General features: G+C 36.7%; 1 protein-coding gene across 11 annotated transcripts; it reads right to left on the bottom strand.

Annotated features, from left to right (window-relative positions):
• Positions 1-417: 417 nt before the first annotated feature.
• Positions 418-5,001, bottom strand: LOC140830258 (uncharacterized). Of its 11 annotated transcripts, none has more exons than XM_073193578.1 (6): positions 4,099-5,001; positions 3,926-3,990; positions 2,435-3,818; positions 2,073-2,326; positions 1,335-1,488; positions 418-1,199 (listed from the first exon to the last, which is right to left on the bottom strand). In XM_073193578.1, the coding sequence occupies exons 1-6, from the start codon at positions 4,199-4,201 to the stop codon at positions 529-531; spliced, it is 2,631 nt and encodes an 876-aa protein (XP_073049679.1). In that variant the 5' UTR covers positions 4,202-5,001; the 3' UTR covers positions 418-528. The 11 variants fall into 11 exon arrangements, with proteins under 11 accessions (XP_073049679.1, XP_073049660.1, XP_073049663.1 ...); XM_073193559.1 differs by having other exon boundaries at positions 2,073-3,818; positions 4,099-4,238; positions 4,334-5,001; XM_073193562.1 differs by having other exon boundaries at positions 2,073-3,818; positions 4,099-4,224; positions 4,334-5,001.
• Between the last annotated feature and the right edge of the window lie 17,149 nt (positions 5,002-22,150).

Genomic DNA, 22,150 nt, shown 5'->3' with positions numbered 1-22,150 from the left:
AAACCAAAGGTTTAAGACAGCAGGATAGTTAGCAAATAATAGGATCTAGCTTGTATTATACATAATTTATTTGGAAATACAATAAGGAAAAAAAAGAAGAAGAGAGAGGGTGGGATGACATGACATGTTATGCATCTAGTACTAAATTACATGTGGGTTGTTTCGTTTGACGAGCAGGTGCCTTCATGGGGTGGGTCCTGTATATATTATGTATATACCGTGTGTAGAAATTAATTCTTTAACGTATAAAGATTTTGGTAAATTTATGCCATTGTATTGCATGGGGAATTATGTGGATTAAAGTACTTTTTGGAAATTTGTTAAGAGACAAAACATTTCTTTCTCTCTTTTGAACAACAAAAGAAAAATACCACACAACATTTTAAAAAAAAGGTTTGACACAATAATCTCATCGTATCTAAAAAACAAATTGGCTTATGATAAAATTTCATGCTTACAAATGTAAAAACAATAAGTTAGCATAGATCTCTCATAACCATAAGAGCAACTAAAGAACCTTTGTGGGTTTCAGGATAAGAAATCAGCAATCAAGTCATCTACCAAAGAACTCAATATTCTTTCCTCCATTTCTTTACCTTCTTCACACGCTTCGATTCCGAAATCGACCCATTTCCCATTTTTTGAACTCATGTCCTTGTCTACCAGCTCATCCACCATGACTTCATCTGCCAATTGCCACCTTGATATTTCCTTGTACATTTCTTCAGCAAACCATTGCTTCCTATAGGGAAGTGCTGTTTGTTTAGCCCAGGTTTTGCAACTTCCAGCAATAACTATCTTGCAATCGGTTTCCAGATATTCGTTCACAAGGTCAAACAGTAGCTTACGTTCAAGAACAAAATGATCTTCCGTAAGTTTGTTTGAGTCAGTGAGTTGATCCTCTAACTGGCTAAAGACGTTGGGAGGTATGATCGTGTGAGCTTGTCCCAATGCAAAATCTTCTAGCATCGATTCTGCGCTGTCAAATATAGCTTTAATATAATTTAACTCCCAGAATGGCGTATCCTTCAAATCTGTTGCATATAAGCTTGAAGTAACAGTTTCACATAGAGTCCCGACAGAGAGTGATGAGGCGGTATCTGATATTTCCACATCACATTCAGATAGGTGGGATTTCCCTGTCAAGCTCCAATTCCCCTCATAAGATTCCGGGGATAAACATTGCATTCTACCTGAAACTTTTTTGTGTAATAATCAGAATGCTAAAATACAGAGTATAAATGTAGAAAATATTCATCTTTTGATATGATAAGACTTGTGAGTTCGCAACAGAGAAAATGATACTAAAGGAAAAAGAGGATAGATGGATTTACCTTCCATTATTACATTTCTGCCAAAATCAAACGGGTAGCAGCTAGATCCTGAGAAAGAAGGCAGACTGGCAAATGAACCGGACATTTGCAAACTGACATGTCTCTGACTTTCAATTTTGCTGTCGCTACCTTCCTTGTCCATGTCTACTAGTCCCTGAAAATAAAGAAAAATGGCATACTGAACTACCCTTATTGTGATCTGTACAACACCTAAACATATACTTGTTGAAATTCCCTATGAGTGGGAGTGTGACAGAAACGAGACCTAGCACATCCAATAGATGATTTACGCACTCAGAGTGATTCAGTGAATGCTTTGCTGTGAATTGCCCTATGGATAGCAAATTCAAGTGCTGTTGCTTCAAGTAAGAAATATGAAAGGTTAAATATATTTTCCTCCAATTGGGCCTTTCCAAAATGTTCAGAGAATCCTTCTCAATCATTTGCAGGATTAGTTTCTACACTAGCTCAGACCATTAAGATTAATCCACTACTAACACATCATCAAGAAAGGTTTTGAGAAGATTCTTGCCTATAATATTTGTGTCACTACCAGGATTTTTCTTATTGGAAGAACAAATCAACAAGTTCCATCTCTTTACTGGGTATTCTAGTCTTAATAAAAACTACCAGAAGGTATCTAATCAGTAACATTTCCCATAAAAAAATTATTTCATCCAAATATTCTATGTTCACAGTTTACACCATATCCAACAATTATATATTAAGGTTTCATACCTTGTTTTCTTTCTCCCCTCTGAGGAAAGGTTTGTTGACAGAAGAGCAACCATTGAGGTTCTTGGTTTCCAGTTGGCCTTGGCATACATCTTCATCAATTGGCAATGAATTCACCAAATTGAGAGAGGGACTAATGTTTACAGAACTAGAAAACGCAGACGAGTCTTGCTGCGACAACTCAACCCTAGATGTTAATTCTTTGAGCTTTTGTTCCAAAAGCACACTTAAAGCATCTCCACTAATGCCATTAAACCCTGAATTGGATGCATCAGAATTTCTCAAGTCAGATTTGCATGACAAAAAACCAGGAGACACAGAGCAAGTAACTTCTGAGGTCGGATCACATAAATTGGAACCAGCACCTGACTTTTTGATCGGAGATGTAAATGTGAATGACACAACATCCAAACTTTTCTTGTCCATTGCATCCCATTTAGAATTACTTTCAGATGCTATATTACACTTTCCAGACTTTTCATCTTTGAAAGACGATGATTTCAGAGGAACACTACCATCAAATTGAGTATTCCGCTGGATTAATCTTCTTGTCTTTGAAGATTTTGTTTTTGAAGATGAAATTGGTTTTACGGGATCAGCAGCCACTGAATTTGCTGTCCTCGATGTTACAACGCCATTAACAACAATCTTATTTACAGTCTTAATGACCTTCCTCCCATCTACATAATCAACTGACAAATTAGACTCTTTTCTGTTTTTCAAGCCTGGAAATGAAGGTTCAAATTTTTCTGCGTCTTTGACAAACACAAAATTCTGCTTCCGATGGTTAGGTTTGAGCACCTCAGAAGGCCTTCTGGATGAACTTTTCTTCTCCACTTTCTGTTGCCTACTTGGCATATTCCCACCGAGAAGTCCAGGTTTGGCATCACGAATTTCTTTCTGCATCTCAGGACTTATGTTACTAACTGGAGTTAACTTATCCTTTATCTGAATGTTGGCCTTTGCCTGGACTGCAAGCAAAACCGATTTTTCCTTGCTCCTTACTCTTCGGGAGTTAACTCTTTTAGATTCTTCAGAACCTTCGTGCAGGAAGCTGTCCTTTGACTGGCTCAGATCTTCAACACTAAGTTGTTTCTTCTTATTCTTAACAAAATCTTGCTCTTTGTTTTTCTGCGATGAATCAGATGATATATACGATCGCTGGGCAGCCTCCATCTTTTCCTTCAAGTCCCGAATTCTAATTGGAGGAGATGAAGACACAAGTGATGGCGGCTTTTCTTTAATGCCAGGCCGTGGACTTCGTTCGATGATTTTGGTAGCTGCCTCAATTATATAAACTGCATTTTTACGTGGGATGAATCCAGGGCTTTTAATGGGAGATAAGAGTCTGTGATGAGTAATGGATATAGGTTTAGCATGTTTGGGTGGCATAACTTCACTTTGAAACCTTTCGACTGGTCGGCTGTGAACCTTCTGCATCCGCAGGTCTAAAGGATTCTGAGTTAGTCCATCCAATTTGTTTCGCACATTCTCAAATACTACAATATCATGCTCGCTTTGAGATGTAGGAACAGCCCTCAAGTAATTCGAATCTCTTACAGTGCGAGACTCCATAAAAGGAGTACAACAAGGATCATTAAAATTTGTAGAGGGCAATGAATCCAGTCCCATCAGACGTGCCACTACCCCAGGTGCTTTTGTTCCAGCTTCTAAATCACCAGTCACTGACAAAGCATTATGATCATCAATGTGAACTCTAGTATTTGGAGCAAATCCATGTTTCGGACCCTTCATTCAATAATAAAGCAAAGAGCAAAAAGTGTAATGAATCAGCTCACCGGTTAAAATATAAATTAGTGTATAAACACAAAAGTATGTATATTCAGGTAAACTACCGGCTGAGGTCGTGCAATCACGGACTCACAAAAATTTTCCTTAATTGGATTCGAACTCTTGGCATCTGAAGAGCAATTCAACACCAAGAAAGATAACATCATATAAGGAGGGCAAATCATATAAGGAGGGCAACATAAGAGACGTTATTACAATAAGGACACAATAAAAATACCAGGTACTTCAGGTTTGCTAGAGAATAGTTTCTTTCGAGATTTACTGTTCCAGTCGAGCAACTGAGAAAATCCACCTTTTATTCCTCGCTTTTCAACCTCCATTTTTCTTCCTTGCAATCAAAACTCTTCACATGGAACACTAAATAAAATCAAATGATATCCATCTGCAGTAACATGAAAGACATTTCCAGGTTTTACTCTCAAGCAGCTGGACAAACAAAGTAAAAGGAAAACCTTAATGTAGTCCCCATGTAACTAGACTGAAAGTGAAGAGTAATCGAGCCCTAACACAATATTCCATATCGCATAAAGCCAAATCTCAACATTGCTCGACTTGAAATCTCATACCCCATGAATCCCTAAACTCAAGAACAAACACACACGAATATTGAAGAAAAATCAGAAAACCAAATTTTTACACAACCCCAACAAAGCAAAAACACCGAATGGTCAAAGCATTTGGTAACAATCATCCAAAGTTCAGAACCCACCATTACAGGTAACTGTGCGCGTCAGCATTCAAAGAAATGTGTGTAATACAGCTACATTTCAAAAGGAAGAACTGAAAATACAATAAATGATTAAAAAAATTGAACTCAGAAAGGGGCTCACATGAAATTGCTCGCAGTCAAACCTTGTGAGTGCATTAACACAAAAAAAAAAAAAAAAAAAAAAAAAAAACCTCCGTTCAAAAACGTAGTATTACAGGAGAGAAACAGCAGAAATTTAAACACAATTTAATGTTAAAGATCTGCTGAGCTAACAAAGAAACTGGTACTAATTTTTGAAATTCGATCGGTTTTGAAGTTGAATGTGAGAGAGACGACAAAAATAAAGAACGAACTCGCTCACTTTTTGTTTGGGGGAGAGAGATTTGAAAAACAGGAAGAGGACCAATTTAATTTTTAATAGTATAGTTGTATTTCTGTTCGGTTCTTGTCATTTCAAAATAAACTTCAAGTAAAAAATATTTTTGTCCTTCTTGATTCCAGACTTCTGATTATTTTCTGGGATAAAATTTGATAAGAGACATCGAAAATTTGATATTAATATATAATATTTGAGTACAAAGATCTCAGATTTGAAAATCATATATGATTTTTGAGTATTCAAATATGTATAACAAATATTGAAATTAATGACGTGTCTTTTCTCATATGAAAATCAAAGTATGAAACTAATATATGATATTCGAATTCAAAATATTCTATGTATGATACTAATATATGATTTTTGAGTTTCAAAATATGTATAACAAAAATCGATATTAATTATGTGTCTTTTTTCCGATGAAAATCGTTACAAAACATTAAAAATGTGATAATAATATATGATATTTCTGCATCAACTTTTTCAGATCAGATACTAATTTATGATATTTGAGTACACGAACAAATATAAGAAATATTGATATAATATAATTATTTCAATTTTATACTTAAAATTGTATATGTTATATCAGATATAAAACAGTTAGTACTCAAATATCATATATTAATTCCATATTTTCAATATTTTGTACTGAATTTTATGATAAAAAAAAAAAAACACGACCTTAATAGTATATAAACATTTTTTTGTGATTCAGCAACTACAAAAAAATTTTCAATATGGCAGAGACGGGAAACAAATACAATTATTTTATTGAAAATTTAAAAACAAATCTCTCTTATTTCAACCAGATATTTATTTTTTGTTGAAATTGAAACTAGCGAGTGATTAATATCTGCAATTGTTTTTTTTTATGCTCAAGATATATTATAAAACGACTCGTTGTGATTAAATATCCATTTTGAGATGTACTTTTGAAATAGTACAAAATGATCATTGGAAACTCGGGTTTTTTTTTTTCCGAAACTCTTAATTTCCCTTGCTATGTACGTTTGAGGAGAAATTAATAGAGAAATATAATAAAATAAATGTTGGAAATTTGTATTATATCTAAATTTTGAATGAAAATAATGATTAATGAATATGAGAGTTTCTTTTAGTTTTCTTCATTTTTTAGTTATTTGTGGTTTATGATTGTGAATGGGTCTTTTTGGTCTTTTTGACATTTCATATTCTTGAGTTAATTGGAGATTTTTGGTTTTTCATATTCTTGAGTTAATTGTTCGATTAATTGAGTTAATTAATCTTTACATGACTTTTGATTTGTATTTTATAGCTTATAAATAACGTCTTAAAAGTGCGGAAATATTTTTTTTTAAAAGCTCACATTTTCTAAATAACATTTAAAACAACTGTAATTATTTGACAATAAAAATAGCGCAGTTTATAATAACCAAAATCATCCAATATCAAATGTAAACATAAACGAGTAAAAATCGTAACATCATCAACGTATGAAAATATTCATCTCCTCTCAATCTCATAATAAAAATGCGGAAAAGATGCGGTCATCGGGTCGTGTCACCACACCACGTCTGCCTACTCAGAGTTCGGCACCTCAAGTCCTCTCATCCTCAGGCTCACCTGCATCACATGTTGGATCTCGGTTTTCTACACGCCCAAACGCAGCGGAATTTTAAAAAAATTTATTTATTTTGAAAATCAAAATATGTTTGGACGCTCGTATGATTTATCATAAACATTCATAGGGCGTAAAACTTTTACCTTTAGTGAATTAAATAACTTGGCTCCAACTAATCCGGTACAGGCGGATCTAGTTCTTGATGAATCCCTACGAACTTTCTTCAATGACTCCTTTCTTTAATCTTCTAATCGGGTCCCCGACTAGAGGATTTTTTCCTCTTTCAAACAGCACTAGAATATTTGAAAGAAGTTTTACGTTGAGATAAAAAATTTAAGAGATGACTCAGAATTCTTTTTCCTTGAAAAATGGCCAAAATAATTTGGCTAGCTCAATTGGTACCAGGATTGTGCCAAGTATCTATATATCCATGTGATCTTGGGTTCGATCCTGGGGAGGCACAAACTTAAGTTCATGGGCTTAAGAGTTCTATGAGTAACCCGTACGACGCCTATGGAAAGCCCGTGAGGGACAAGGCCCCATAGAGGGACCCCAAGATCGGGATAGCCTTGGGTCGATCGGGGCAGTGGGCCGTACACGGGAATGAGAGGGATTCCGAGACTGGGCAATGTAATGGACTGAACAGTTGAAGAGGGCTTAAAAGATTTGATTGGTACTACTCATATCACGAAGGTGCATCTTCTTTTCGGTAGCTCATCACATAAGAACTCCACAGTTAAGCGTGCTTGACTTGGGGCAATTTTGGGATGGGTGACCTCCTGGGAAGTTTCCTAGGTGTGTGTGAGTGAGGACATAAGCACGCTGGAAAGACTTGTCTTGATACAGTGAGGACAGTCGTCAAATCTGGGGCGTTACAATTTTGATATGTGATTCTCGAAGAACACAATTGTGGAATAGTAGTGGAGGCTAGTGAAAGGATCGGTTAATCGAATAAAGAGTGTTTAGAAGAGGGGTTGAATAAACTCTGCTCGAATTTAAATATTCTTCGACAATATGAGTTCAGTTTTGTTACAAACTGAAACTAGTTATCCCGTCGGTCAATAACAATCAGTTAACCTGAATAAAACAGTTGCGGAAAATAAACTGACTGAAAGATAGAGTATCTAACTGAAAATGACAACTGAAGTAATGACACCACAATTTGTTTCTGGATGTTCGGAGACTTGAATAACTAATACGTCACCCCTTCTATCACGAAGATAGGATATTCACTAAAAGACTTTGATCAAATACAAAACACTGGACTGGCCCACTTCAGTTTGGACTTATCACTTTGCCAGAACTGAAACTCTTAATATGCAACACTTTTACAGATCGTAACTGATCTTAGCACAACTTAGAAAATATATCAAAGATTACAAAGTGCTATTTAAGCTCGAGAATGTAGTCTTGAATACTACTGATATAACTGATAAGCGTGAGCTTTGATTTCTGAATGCAAGTAGATATTTTTGCAGCGTGACAGCAAGTAAAATGAGATAACTGAAAGTCGGGTGTTTCTTCAGTTGCTGCCTTCGACTATTTATAGGCTCTCCTCTCAACGGTAACATTAAAGAATGTTTGAATATTCTAACCGTTGATTGCCACGTCGATATACTCTGACAATCGTACACTGTTCATTCTGTAATGCGGCATTCCACTACTAGTTGCAGGTATATGTACTATTTGTCGGTTGTCGCTTTCAACTGATGACGTGTACATCTGAGAGATCAGCTGGTAAAGAATCAGTTGACGAGAATGAACTTCAGTTGTATCGATCAGTTAACTGAGTTCAGCAGATGACGTGTTCAGTTGATGATCAGTTCAGTTGCTTAGTTCAGTTGGTAAGTCTTTTGTCAAACGCCCGAATTAAGTTTTCAACAATTTCCCCCTTTATGGTGTTTGACAAAAGTTAGAGTAAAATATAACTGAATAACTGAGCTCTTTGTAGATAAAATAAGATGTAGATTCAACTGAACTCATATTCTTCACAAATACAAGAATTTAAGATTCTTCTACTTTTCTAAAATCTCTTCAAGAATCTTCCCCCTTTTTTGTCAAACAGCTCCATCTTAGTAGATAATCTACGAACGTCAATAGACAGGAGGTGGACAGAGTCGGAAATATTGCTGATAGCAGTAGTCATTGCAACTTGAAGCAGGTCGATTTTTCTTGAAACAAGTATTTCCACACTATCGACTCGTTGGTTAATAGAGTCTTGAGTGGCAGTGAGACTCGACAATATCCCTTTGTTTTTCTGTATATCTTCAACTGCAAATGAGAAAGAGGTAACAGCAGCTTGTATGGCGTTCATTTTTTCTAAGTTGAACTGATGAGAATGGTCCAACTTCAGAGTGTGTGACAGTTGAGTGTTCTGAATCTTTGAGATGGCAGTAAGAATTTGTTGCATACTGTCCTGCATATTCTGAACTTCTTCAAAAATAAGATCAAAATTTGATGAAGATGGAGGAGGAGACTGATGAGAGGTTCCTGGTTCTCTTGTTGTGTGTTCAGAAATGACTAAGGCTTGGTCAGTTGAGACTGTAGCAGCAACATTCTGAACTAGAACACTAGTTACAATGCTTTCTCCTTGAACTGGAAGCGGTGATGGTGGATTCTGATCAGCAGATGAGCTGGCCTGATGAATAGCAGATGGGGAAGAATCCAAAACTGGTGCCTGTAACGGATGATCTTGAGAATCAATCAGCACATCAGTTGAAATAGCTTGTTCAGCAAATAGATCTTGCTGAACTGGTTCTTATGAAGAGATGGTGACCTCTGGATTGATTTGATCAGCAGAGTGATCAACTGGATTAGACATAGGTTCACTCAATTTAGTATCCTGCACCACTGCTTGGATAATTTCCTCAATGTTTGCAAAGGAAAGCTCGGCTTCAGTGTACAGTTGCTGTTCAACAGGAGGTGGTTGAGGCATATCTTGAACTGGCTCTTCAGTTGGAACAAGAGCCTGTTCTGAGGATGGTTTTTGCTGCTCAGAGGACGGTTCTTCAACTATATCCTCTTCATCATCATCTGAATCTCCTTGATGAAGAACCAACTCCTGATCCATTTCCCAAAATTTCATCTGAGATTGCAACCCAACCAAATCAGTGTCTAGCTGAGTAATTACTGCTTGATCTGCCTAGGCAGTAGGATTTGTGGGAACGTAGTTGGCCTTCAATTTGCCAATAATTTGAGCCAACTTCTTGGCTCTCACCTGATCAAACAAATAAGATTTTCTTTCCATAGCCTGAGCAATTGTTTCAGCTTTCACCGTTCTTAGAAAAAATGCTTCCAATTTGATGAAGGTGTTTAGCTGTGATTTCTTCTTCAGTTGCTTGGCAAAAACTTGTGTACGAAAAGCTGTCCAAGCATCATAGGACTGAATTTTTGAAGCTGCAAAACTATTAACCTTTGCCCAAACAAGGTCAATATGTGTCTGAATGGCATTGGAAGGTCTGGGCTCTTCAATCAGCTTACCCTTGCCTTTATCAGTACTCAGAATGTGAGGGATTTCCAATCCTGTTCGAGTTGATTCCACCACCTCTATAAATTTTATGCCTTTGGGTCGAGCAGGTGCCACATCAGTAGGACAAGTGATTTGAATCAGAGGAGCTTTGGTCCTAACTGATTCCTTTTTGGCACCAACTGAAGCTTCTGGTGGAATGATTTTCAAAGGGACTGCTTCTATTGGTTGCTGAGCATCTGCAGAAATTATTGTATCAGTAGGAATGGATACCTCAGTAGATGATGATTTAACCCTTTGGGTTCTTGGTTTCTTGGCAATCTGTGGGGATGGAGTTTTCTTTGAATCAGATGCACTCAAAATTAATTTCCTCTTTGATACCTTCAGTTGAGCAAAAGTTTTGGCCTTCTTCACTGATATTGGGGCCGCTTGACCAGTCCCAATCTCCTGTTTGATCTTGACAAACTGAGCAGGAGAAATGTCCAGTTTGGTCTTTAGTGGCATAGTGTTCTTCGCATTAAAGACTTTAAACTTTGATGATCTTTCTGAATCATCAGCCACTAACCCTTTCATTTTCAGCAGATAGCTGAGTTGCACTGCAAATTCCTTGGATTGTTTGGAAAACAGGAACATATTCTTCAGAATATTAAATATGAGATGCTTCCAGTTGAATTGACGATCAGCCATAATAACAGAAATGGCTTGAAATTTCTCCAAAGTAAGGGCAGCAAACGATCCAGCTTTTGCCAAAAGCCCTTTGGCTACAACATCAGCAAGTAACTGAACTTCATACTTCAGTTCTTTCTTTGGATCGAAGACTTTGATCTTCCGTCCATCAGCGGAAAGTGAAGTTTACATCTCTTCAATATCAGAAGCTTTAACAACCGAGAGGTGTGCCAATCCATCAGAGGGTAGAGAGAAAATTTCTCCAAAGGAGTCTTCAGAGATGGTCAGAGACTGATTATTGACAGTAGAAACTATGTTGCCATCAGAGTTGACCATACCGGTGGAGTAGAAATCCTGAAATTCTTTTGGGTAGATTTCTTGAGATGATTTTCCCAAGAACGTCCGTAATCCAGCAGTCTCAAGTTTTTGAAAAAATTTCTTGACATCATCATCCCCGAAGAATAGAATTGACCCAAAATTGATAGCCATAGCATTTAGCATATAAGCGGGAATTTGAGTTGCCATTGAGAACTGAATGAATTCCTAAAAAGAAAATTGAAGGATGAAATTTGTTCTTGCTCTCAAAAGATTGTGGATAAGCGTAAAGAGAAACTGAAATGGAGCGGGTAAAATCCTTTTGTGAGTGACTGTTCGAATTTTTGGACACGTGTCAGTCCAAGAAAATTTTAAATAAATTCGTGTGTACGTGTGCCAAATGCGTGTGTATTTGAACGGTTTCAAAGGTGTCCATGTTGACACTAATCATTTACTGAAAAGCAGCATTTAATGCTTGAAAGACAGTCACATAGCTTGATTTGGAATAAAATAGGTTTAATTAGTTAACTTACGTGAGAAGATTAGTGAGAAGCTCAACTGAACGATCAGTTGTTAAACTGTATCCTTTCAGTTGAGAACTGACTAACCAATTGTCTTCTCAGTCAACCTCTTAAAACCAATATTCCCCCTTAATAAATGCATAAAATAATTAAAGCGAAAAATAAATATCAGAGATATTATTTGCTGCTGACACGTTGACGATCCTTCAGCTTCCTTGAACGTCTGCTATAAATAGAAATGACATTGTTAGTTTCAGTCATATTTGTGGAAGAAAGAGAAAACATTCAAGACAAGAAAAATGGCAGATGCGAGTAGCTCGAGTGGTTCTCTATTTTCTCTGGAAGCTAGGAAGGCGGCTATCGAAGATGAAGTCTTCTACACCAGTCTTCCCTACTGGGAAAAATTACAGGAGCTTGAGTTCTTGTATAATTCTGGAGAGGCTATCACTCCCAGACTCGTGGCTCAATTGACAGAAGTGCGGGAGCGCTTGAATATAGCTGTTTGGGTGGACGTCTTTAAAGATGGTCATATCCATCAACTGATGCTTAAAAAGGAACGGGAGATTCTCAATCGCATAGCTTCTTCTCATAGCTTTTGTAAGACGTCTTCCTCAGCTCTATCAATTTGGTTGAGAATGTGGATAGACGATGTAGAGGAAAAATATGACAAGTTTGGTGAAGATATCAGCTGCTTGCTGCTCGGTTGAGACGTATTCCAATCTGACGTTCTTCTTTAAAGCATGATCTCTGATGAAGTGATGTCTGACATCTATGTGCTTAGTCCTGAGTGAAGAACTGGATTATAGGTGATAGCAATTGTGCTTGTGTTGTCACAGAATATTGGAGATTCCTTTGCATCAACACCATAATCTTTCAGTTGTTGCTGAATCCAGAGCAGTTGAGCACAGCAGCTTCCAGCAGCAAGATATTCTGCTTCATTTGTGGAAGTTGCTATGGATGTTTGCTTCTTACTGAACCAAGAGATCAGTCTTTCTCCTAGAAACTGACATGATCCACTTGTACTTTTTCGATCAAGCTTGCATCCTGCATAATCTGCATCTGAATAACCAACTAAATTGAAAGACGAGTCTTTAGGATACCATAATCCAACATTTTGAGTGCCTTTAAGATGTTTCAGGATACGCTTGGCAGCCAAAAAATGTGATAGCTTAGGATTTGCTTGAAATCTAGCACACATGCATACAACAAACACAACATCAGGACGACTAGCAGTTAGGTACAATAATGAAACTATTAAACCTCTGTAAAGTGTCGTCTCAACTGATGTTCCCCTTGATCAGTGTCTAATTTAACTGATGAGCTCATGGGAGTGGACTGGCCCACTTCAGTTTGGACTTATCAATTTGCCAAAACTGAAACTCTTAGTATGCAACACTTTTACAGATCGTAACTGATCTTAACACAACTTAGAAAATATATCAAAGATTACAAAGTGCTATTTAAGCTCGAGAATGCAGTCTTGAATACTACTGATATAACTGATAAGCGTGAGCTTTGATTTCTGAATGCAAGTAGATATTTTGCAGCGTGACAGTAAGTAAAATAAGATAACTGAAAGTCGGGTGTTTCTTCAGTTGCTGCCTTCAACTATTTATAGGCTCTCCTCTCAACGGTAACATTAAAGAATGTTTGAATATTCTAACCGTTGATTGCCACGTCGATATACTCTGACAGTCGTACACTGTTCATTCTGTAATGCGGCGTTCCACTACTAGTTGCAGGTATATGTACTATTTTTCGGTTGTCGCTTTCAACTGATGACGTGTACAGCTGAGAGATCAGCTGGTAAAGAATCAGTTGACGAGAATGAACTTCAGTTGTATCGATCAGTTAACTGAGTTCAGCAGATGATGTGTTCAGTTGATGATCAGTTCAGTTGCTTAGTTCAGTTGGTAAGTCTTTTGTCAAACGCCGGAATTAAGTTTTCAACAGCTAGGTCAATTTTGTTTTTATTCCCTTAAAAAAATAGTCTTGACCTAAATTCCATAATTAACATTAATGGGCTTGATTAATTAATTGAGATAGTCCAACTATTTTAATTAATTAATCAAAGTCCGTTAATAATTTTGATTATTTAATATGTTGCACTTGTACTCACATAAGCTCATTAAACATATTCCCACTATATTTAATTTAATATTTAATAAACTCAACTTTTAAGTTTAATAAATTAAATCAATTATAAATTCAACGTTTGAATTTAATATTTAAATTATAAATTCAACTCCTTGAATTTATCACCTCCAAAATTTAATATTTAATAATCCCAACTTTTGAGTTTAATAAATTAAATTCTCAAATTCTATAAATTCAACTCCTTGAATTTATTCTCTCCAAATTTTATAAATTCAACTTCTTGAATTTACAATCTTATAAATTCAACTCCTTGAATTTATTTCTCAAAATTTAATTATCATAAATTCAACTCCTTGAATTTACTATATCATTATATAAATTCAACTCCTTAAATTTATTCTCTCAACGGGAACAGTACTTGTGTGACCCTCAATGGTTCAGAGATACAGCCAGCCGTGGGTTCACAATTCTTTGTTATTCAGAATAATATTTATTCTTATTCGGGCTTACCCTAGTTAGCCCCATTCTTTTCATCAACACCTTGATTAAGAATGTCGGAACTCATTTCTGATTGCACCCATCTGATCATGGTAAGAGCGTCTAGTAGCATCGCCCCATGATCCCCTAGGTATCACTGATAGTGCCTGAAAGAACCAGTCGATTATGATTAATGTACAGTACGGTCCCTTCATCTCATATATCCCGACCGAATCTGCAACCATTGGTTCATCGAGGGTTGCATATTAATTTGATAACTACGTGATAAGTATAATAGTGGCATCGCATGTACTATTTGAGAACTCCTTCTCTAACGTACATCTCATACTCTGGCTAGAGATTCCATGCACTATTATTTCATCAGATCACACAGGATATCCACACCCGTAGCTGAACGGTGAATCCCCGACTACAATGCACTGGCTCCTATATGTGTCGCAACTGTACCCAACCTCGCCACCTGATGACTCTCTGGAGCCGGTAAACGAGTCAAAGCACAGCCCTAGCATATAGATCCTCAGTATTGTCCCGGGTCGTAAGGATTAATGGTGTGCAATCATAACCACGGATTTATCCCCTCGATGAATGATAACCACTTGGAAAGTTCGAGGAAGGGTTGTTCAGTATAATCATCATATGACTACCCATCTGCATGTTTGGACATCTTCACGCCCTTACCAAGAAACGCAGTACACAACATCACATATGCTAGTCTCGAGCTCAAGAGACATTTATCCATGTTTTAGGCGGCTGAATCAACTAGGAACGAATTTAGGATATGCAGTGTTTACAAATGAGATTCAACATCGAATTACAATTCATTTGTATTAAAGCATAATCAAGGACTTTATCTATGCTGATTGTATGGGTATACAGATAAAGTATAACGAAACCATTAAACAGTTAAATTATATTAAAATAAAGATTTTTTATTTCACTTGAGTCAATAAATTCCCTAGCCAACCGTTGGCTTGCAGGATATCTACTCTAACAATCTCCCACTTGCCCTAGAGCCAACTACCCTTAACTTTAATCTCATTGCTTCGCGATGCTTCTGAAACAATGGTCCTAGCAAGGGCTATGTAAGTGGATCAGCAACATTATCTGTAGAGAGCACTCTTTCGACAGATATGTCTCCTCTTCCAACAATCTGTCGTATGATGTGGAACTTCCTCAGTACATGTTTGGATCGCTGATGAGACCTTGGTTCTTTTGCTTGTGCAATGGCACCAGTGTTGTCGCAGTACGACGGGACTGGATCAACTCTATTAGGAATAACGCCCAACACTTGGACAAAATTCCTCATCCAAACTGCCTCTTTGGCTGCATCAAATTCAATATTGTATTCAGCTTCAGTGGTGGAATCCGTAACGATGTCTTGCTTGGAACTTTTCCAAGATACAGCCGCACTATTTAGCATGAATACAAAACCAGAGGCCGATTACGAATAATCTACATCACATTGGAAGCTAGAATCAGTTTAGCCTTCCAATTTCAGTTCTCCACTCGACAGACCATGAACAAGTTCTTAGTCCTTCTCAAGTACTTAAGAATATCTTTCACGGCCTTCCAATGCATTGGACCAGGGTTCGCCTGATATCTGCTTGTAACACTCAGAGCGTAAGCAACATCAGCATGTGTCGATGTCATACCATACATGATACTACCAATAGCTGACGCATATGGAATACGTGTCAACATCTCTATCTCTTCATCAGTTTTGGGACACATAGCTTTAGATAGAGTAACACCATGACACATTGGTAAGTATCCTCTCTTGGACTCTTCCATAGAGAATCGATTCAAAATGGTATCTATATAAGTGACTTCGGTGAGTCCTAGCATCCTCTTTTATCTATTTCTATAGATTTGTATTCCCAATACATAGGATGCTTCACCCATGTCTTTCATGGAGAATTTATTTGCTAACCATACTTCAGTTGATTGCAGTAATCCTACATCATTCTCAATGAGCAGGATATCATCAACATAAAGTACTTGGAATGTCACTGCACTTCCACTAACTTTCTTGCACATGCACGGTTCCTCAGGATTCTTAGGAAAACCAAACTCTTTGATAGTGATATCAAATCTGAGGTTCCAACTCCTTGACGCCTACTTGAGACCATGTATTGATCTCTGAAGTTTGCATACCATACGCTCACTTCCTACTGATGTGTATCCCTCAGATTGAGACATATAAATTTCTTCTTTGATGTCTCAATTGAGGAATACAGTCTTTACATCCATTTGCCATATCTCATAGTCATACCATGATGCTATGGCTAGTAGTATGCTAATGGACTTAAACATAGCAACTGGTGAAAAAGTTTCCTCATAGTCAACTCCTTGCCTTTGAGTACAATCTTTTGCAACTAGCCTTGCTTTGAAGGTCACTACCTTCCCATTCGCCCCAAGCTTTCTTTTGTAGATCCATTTGCACCCTATGGAAACGATTCCCTCAGGTTGATCCACCAATGTCCAGACTTGGTTTGAATACATAGAGTCCATTTCTGATTGCATGGCTTCAAGCCATTTGGTTGAATCAGTATCAGATATTGCTTCTTTGAAATTTATTGGATCACATCCAACACAAGACTCATCATGGCCTTGTTCCTGAATAAGCGTATATCTTGCAGGTGGTCTAATAATCCTATCAGACCTTCTAGGAGCTTGTACTTCAACTACTGGTTGTTCGGAAAGTTGAGGGAGTATCTTGAATTTCTTCAAGTCCTATCATCTTTTCTTTTCTATCCAATAGAAATTTCTTTTCCAAAAAGATGGCATTTCTTGAAACAAACACTTTGCTTCATTGGGATGATAGAAATAATATCCAACAGAATTCTTTGGATATCCTAAAAAGTAGCACAAAGTGGATCTACTATCCAATTTGTCTCACACTGTCTGCTTCACATAAGCAAGATATCTCCATATTCTAATGTAAGAATATTTGGGAGTTTTCCCCATCCATATCTCATTTGGTGTTTTATCCACTGCTCTAGTATAGACATTATTCAACAATATTGCCGCAGTTTCAAGCGCAAAGCCCCGAAATGATATAGGCAATTCAGCGAATCTCATCATTGATCGAATCATGTCCAACAAGGTTCGCTTACAATGTTCAAAAAAACCATTCAGTTGTGGTGTTGCTGGTGGAGTCCACTATGAGAGAATCTCATTCTCTTTTAGATAACCCAAAAATTCAGCACTCAAGTATTCTCCATCTCAATCAGATCGAAATGTCTTAATACTCCTTTCTAGCTGTTTTCCTACTTCAAATCTTAATTCTTTGAAACTTTTCAAATGCTTCAGATTTGTGTTTTATCAAATAAACACATCCATACCTCGAATGGTCATCGGTAAAGGTAACGAAGTAGGATTGCCCATATTTTGTGCTAACCTTAGCGGGCCACAAACGTCTGTGTGGATTAAATCCAGTAGACCATGCACACGTTCCACGTTTCCATCGAATGGAGACTTTGTCATTTTTCTTTTTAGACAGGATTTACAAGTAGGTAGAGAATTTATGTCTGACAAGTCAAACATACCTTCTCCCACTAGTTTGTGCATCCTTTTTTGAGAAATGTGACATAGTCTAGCATGCCATATTTGTGTGGGATTTGGATCATCTACCTTTCTTTTGTTGTTGAAATCATGTTTACTTGGACATTCACTTATCATTTCCAGAACATTTCTGGCGCATACAATTTCTTATGTCCGGACTTCTTGCAGTGCAATAAATATGTTCTGACTTATCGAGCTTTGTAGGTCCTTTAAGTGTCCTCCAGAGTTTGTCTCTTATTGGGTTTGTTTTTCTTGTGAAGGACAGAACATTTCTTTCCCTTACTTTGTGGGCTATTTCGTCTGACGAGAGACCCATTAGAAAAACAATAATTTTTTATTTATGGTGATCTCATAAGTTATAAGCGTATTGACTAGCTTTTCAAGGCTATCATCTATCTTATTCAATTTACCATAACCCCGTCAAATGAGGAATAGAGAGACAACAAATTGATGTTATCTAGTAACTCGTTAGGAATCATATATTCCAGGCCCACCACATTCTCAATAAGCCCAATCATATGTATACCACGCTCATGGGCCAGAGCTCCATCTTGCATGCATGTAGTCATGAGCTTTTAAAATGGTGTGCATCACTGTACAAGTTTCATGTACCATGCAACCCTTGCATGTGTATTCGAATGTCAGCAGCATTCAATATTTCCTCAAACTGTCCCTACAGTTCATTTGACATAGAAGCGAGCATGTTACACTTTAGCTTGCATACTATGGTCTTACCATCTTGCAAGCATTTTCAGTTCAACAGGACTGACATTAGTGTGTATGCCATTTTCTCTGAATTCAGAACAATTTTCCAAACTAGTCTTAAAAAGTAGATTCGGTTAGCTTGTTCATAACAGAAATGTATTACGTGAGGAAATCAAAAATATACTGATACGGAAACAGAATAGTGGTTGCTGATTATTTTAAAATAATTTTAAGATATAAAATATGGATTTTATTTTATAAATCTCCCTCCCACTATTTTGACATTTCCACCACCCTCTGATGAAAAAGGGAAATCACATTTCTTTAGTGGGCACGTAGAGTCCAATTAGCCAATTATAATCACGAATAATATCAGCCAATTATAATTTCTAAAAGGTAGAATCCAATTTCATCCCTATGCAACCTCCGCGTGTTTTGCCTCATGTTTAATAAGGACCCAATAATATGACGCAATTTATTTTCACTTGTCAAACCAACCCATCAATATTGAATTGTAGTGGATGGTCGCCATGAGTTCCCCCAATCATATGAGCCGAAGTCATGGGAGTTCCACTCAATTCACATCATATGTCCGGTGGAAGTCACAGCTTTCCGGCGTCCAGGCCTCCACAATAATATGAGCCAGACATTGTCCGCGGGTAGCGATCAACATGCAACCACGGTTGATGGAAGGCAAGGAAAAATTAAACTCTTTTAATTTTTACTTTTCCTGTTTGATATAAATTTTGAATCATATTCAAAATAAGAGATTTTAATTTTAAAATTGTCTCATCATTTTAATTTTTAAAATTGCGTGCCTCGAGTTTGTATGTTTGTCGGATCCATGAAACTATATTATCTAATAATATACATACATGCATACTACTATATATCGCATATATCATAATATGAAATTCAATAATAAACAAGGATGATCGATTGCCAACACTATTAGATCCATGTGAGCCAAACATTGATCCAGGTCCAAAACTTAGGTGAATGTAGGGATGCAAATGCAACTATTACAAGTGCTTCCAACATTTTACATGTCTTCATCTTGAGCATCGGGTCCACCATCTTTTAGTCTTGATCTCCCACTATTTCTAATAATTAAATTTAAATAACCATGGCACATAAGGGATACATCGCATGGGGGTGGAAACGGGCCATAAACCAGTCCCACTTTCATAATATCAAATATTAACAAAATGAATAAAAATAGTAAAATATCCTAACATACACCTAACACATTGGTCATGGCTCTCGATCATCCTTCATGCATTTAATATCAAATATTAACATCAATTTAATTAAACAAATTTAATTAATTTATAAATCATTTATCTAATAATTTTATCACTAACCACCACAATTATTAAAGGATTTAATAAATTAAATATACTCATTTATTTAATTTCCAATTAAATCAATAATAATTGATTTCTTGTAAAAACTCATTTTTACCATAAATAATTAAAATCATATTCTAATTATTTATTTTACAAGAAAATTATTAATTTTCCAAAAATTAATTTTCGAAAAGAAAAATTGAACCAATTTTCAAAACTATCAATTTTGTCCAAAAATTTGAAAAATCAGAAAATTGCACCCTGGGCCCAAACAATTCAAGCCCACCATTCAGCACGCTTCCCGAGACGATTCCCAGGCAGCCGTCCTCGCTGCCCGCCCGCTGCCCGAACGTTTCGGGCAGTGGCGGAAGTCCCTGTGCGTGCGCCCGTGCGCGCTGGCGTCCGACGCAGTGCGCTGCCGTTCTGCGCGCAGGCGTCAGATGCCGCGCGCGCACGCTGTCGTGCGCGTTGCTGCGCACATGTACTGCCCGGAACAGTTCCGGGTATACTAATTTTTTTTTTCTGAATTTTTTTTTTTCATGGTGCTATAATTTTTTGAAAAATTTTCTTATATGGTTAGAAACAAATTATTTGATATAAAACCATACGATTTAGAGAACATGGCTCTGATACCACTGTTGGATCTCGGTTTTCTACACGTCCAAACGCAGCAGAAGTTTAAAAAAAAAATTTATTTTGACAATCAAAATATGTTTGGACGCTCGTATGATTTTATCATAAACATTCATAGGGAGTAAAACTTTTACCTTTAGTGAATTAAATCACTTGGCTCCAACTAATCCAGTACAGGTGGATTTAGTTCTTGATGAATCCCTACGAACTTTCTTTAATGACTCCTTCTTTATTCTTCTAATCAGGTCCACGACTAGAGGATTTTTTCCTCTTTCAAACATCACTAGCATATTTGAAAGAAGTTTTACGTTGAGATCAAAAATTTGAGAGATGACTCATAATTCTTTTTCCTTGTAAAATGGCCAAAATAATTTGGAGGATTTTGTTATGTGATTCTCGAAGAACATAATTGTGGAATAGTAGTGGAGGCTAGGTCAATTTTCTTTTTATTCCCTTAAAAACAATAGTCTTGACCTAAATTTCATAATTAACATTAACGGGCTTGATTAATTAATTGGGCTAGTCCAACTAATTTAATTAATTAATCAAAGTTCATTAGTAACTTTAATTATTTAATATGTTGCACTTGTACTCCTATAAGCCCATTAAACATATTCTCACTATATTTAATTTAATATTTATAAACTCAACTTTTAAGTTTAATAAATTAAATCAATTATAAATTCAACATTTGAATTTAATATTTAATTATAAATTCAACTCCTTGAATTTATCACCTTCAAAATTTAATATTTAATAGACCCAACTTTTGAGTTTAATGAATTAAATTCTCAAATTCTATAAATTCAACTCCTTGAATTTATTCTCTCCAAATTTTATAAATTTAACTTCTTGAATTTACTATCTTATAAATTCAACTCCTTGAATTTACTTTCTTTAAATTTAATTATCAGAAATTCAACTCCTTGAATTTACTATATCATTATATAAATTCAACTCCTTGAATTTATTCACTCAACGGGAACAGTACTTGTGTGACCCTCAATGGTTCAGAGATACAGCTAGCCGTGGGTTCAGAACTCTTTGTGATTCAGAATAATATTTATTCTTATTCGGGCTTACCCAAGTTAGCCCCATTCTTTTCATCAACACCTTGATTAAGAATGTCGGAACTCATTTCTGATTGCACCCATCGGATCATGGTAAGAGCGTCTAGTAGCATCGCCCCATGATCCTCTAGGTATCACTGATAGTGCCTGCAAGAACCAGTCGATTATGATTAATGTACAGTACTGTCCCTTCATCTCATATATCCCGACCGAATCTGCAACCATTGGTTCATCGAGGGTTGCATATTAATTCGATAACTACGTTATAAGTATAATAGTGGCATCGCGTGTACTATTTGATAACTCATTCTCTAACGTACATCTCATACTTTGGCCAGAGATTCCATGCACTATTATTTCATCAGATCACACAAGATATCCACACCCGTAGGTGAGCGGTGAATCCCCGACTACAATGCATTGGCTCCTATATGTGTCGCAACTGTACCCAACCTCGTCACCTGATGACTCTCCTGGAGCCGGTAAATGAGTCAAAGCACCGCCCTAGCATATAGAGCCTCAGTGTTGTCTCAGGTCGTAAGGACTAATGGTGTACAATCATAACCACAGACTTATCCTCTCGATGAATGATAACCACTTGGAAAGTCCGAGGGAGGGTTGTTCAGTATAATCATCATATGACTACCCATCTGCATGTTTGGACATCTCCATGCCCTTACCAACAAACGCAGTA

Source organism: Primulina eburnea, chromosome 1 (assembly GCF_022965805.1).
Source record: "Primulina eburnea isolate SZY01 chromosome 1, ASM2296580v1, whole genome shotgun sequence".
Lineage (NCBI taxonomy): Eukaryota > Viridiplantae > Streptophyta > Magnoliopsida > Lamiales > Gesneriaceae > Primulina > Primulina eburnea.
The sequence above is the reverse complement of the archived record's forward strand: the minus strand, read 5'-3'. Positions and strand labels throughout refer to the sequence as shown.

Bases quoted from the DNA above. Each gene is read 5' to 3' on its own strand.
- LOC140830258 (XM_073193559.1), bottom strand. From the start codon at position 4,201: ATGGAGGTTGAAAAGCGAGGAATAAAAGGTGGATTTTCTCAGTTGCTC. The intron at 3,819-3,925 runs GTAGTTTACCTG...TATTGAATGAAG, and splicing joins TGATTGCACGACCTCAGCCG to GGTCCGAAACATGGATTTGC. The intron at 1,489-2,072 runs GTATGAAACCTT...CTTTATTTTCAG, and splicing joins GAGGGGAGAAAGAAAACAAG to GGACTAGTAGACATGGACAA.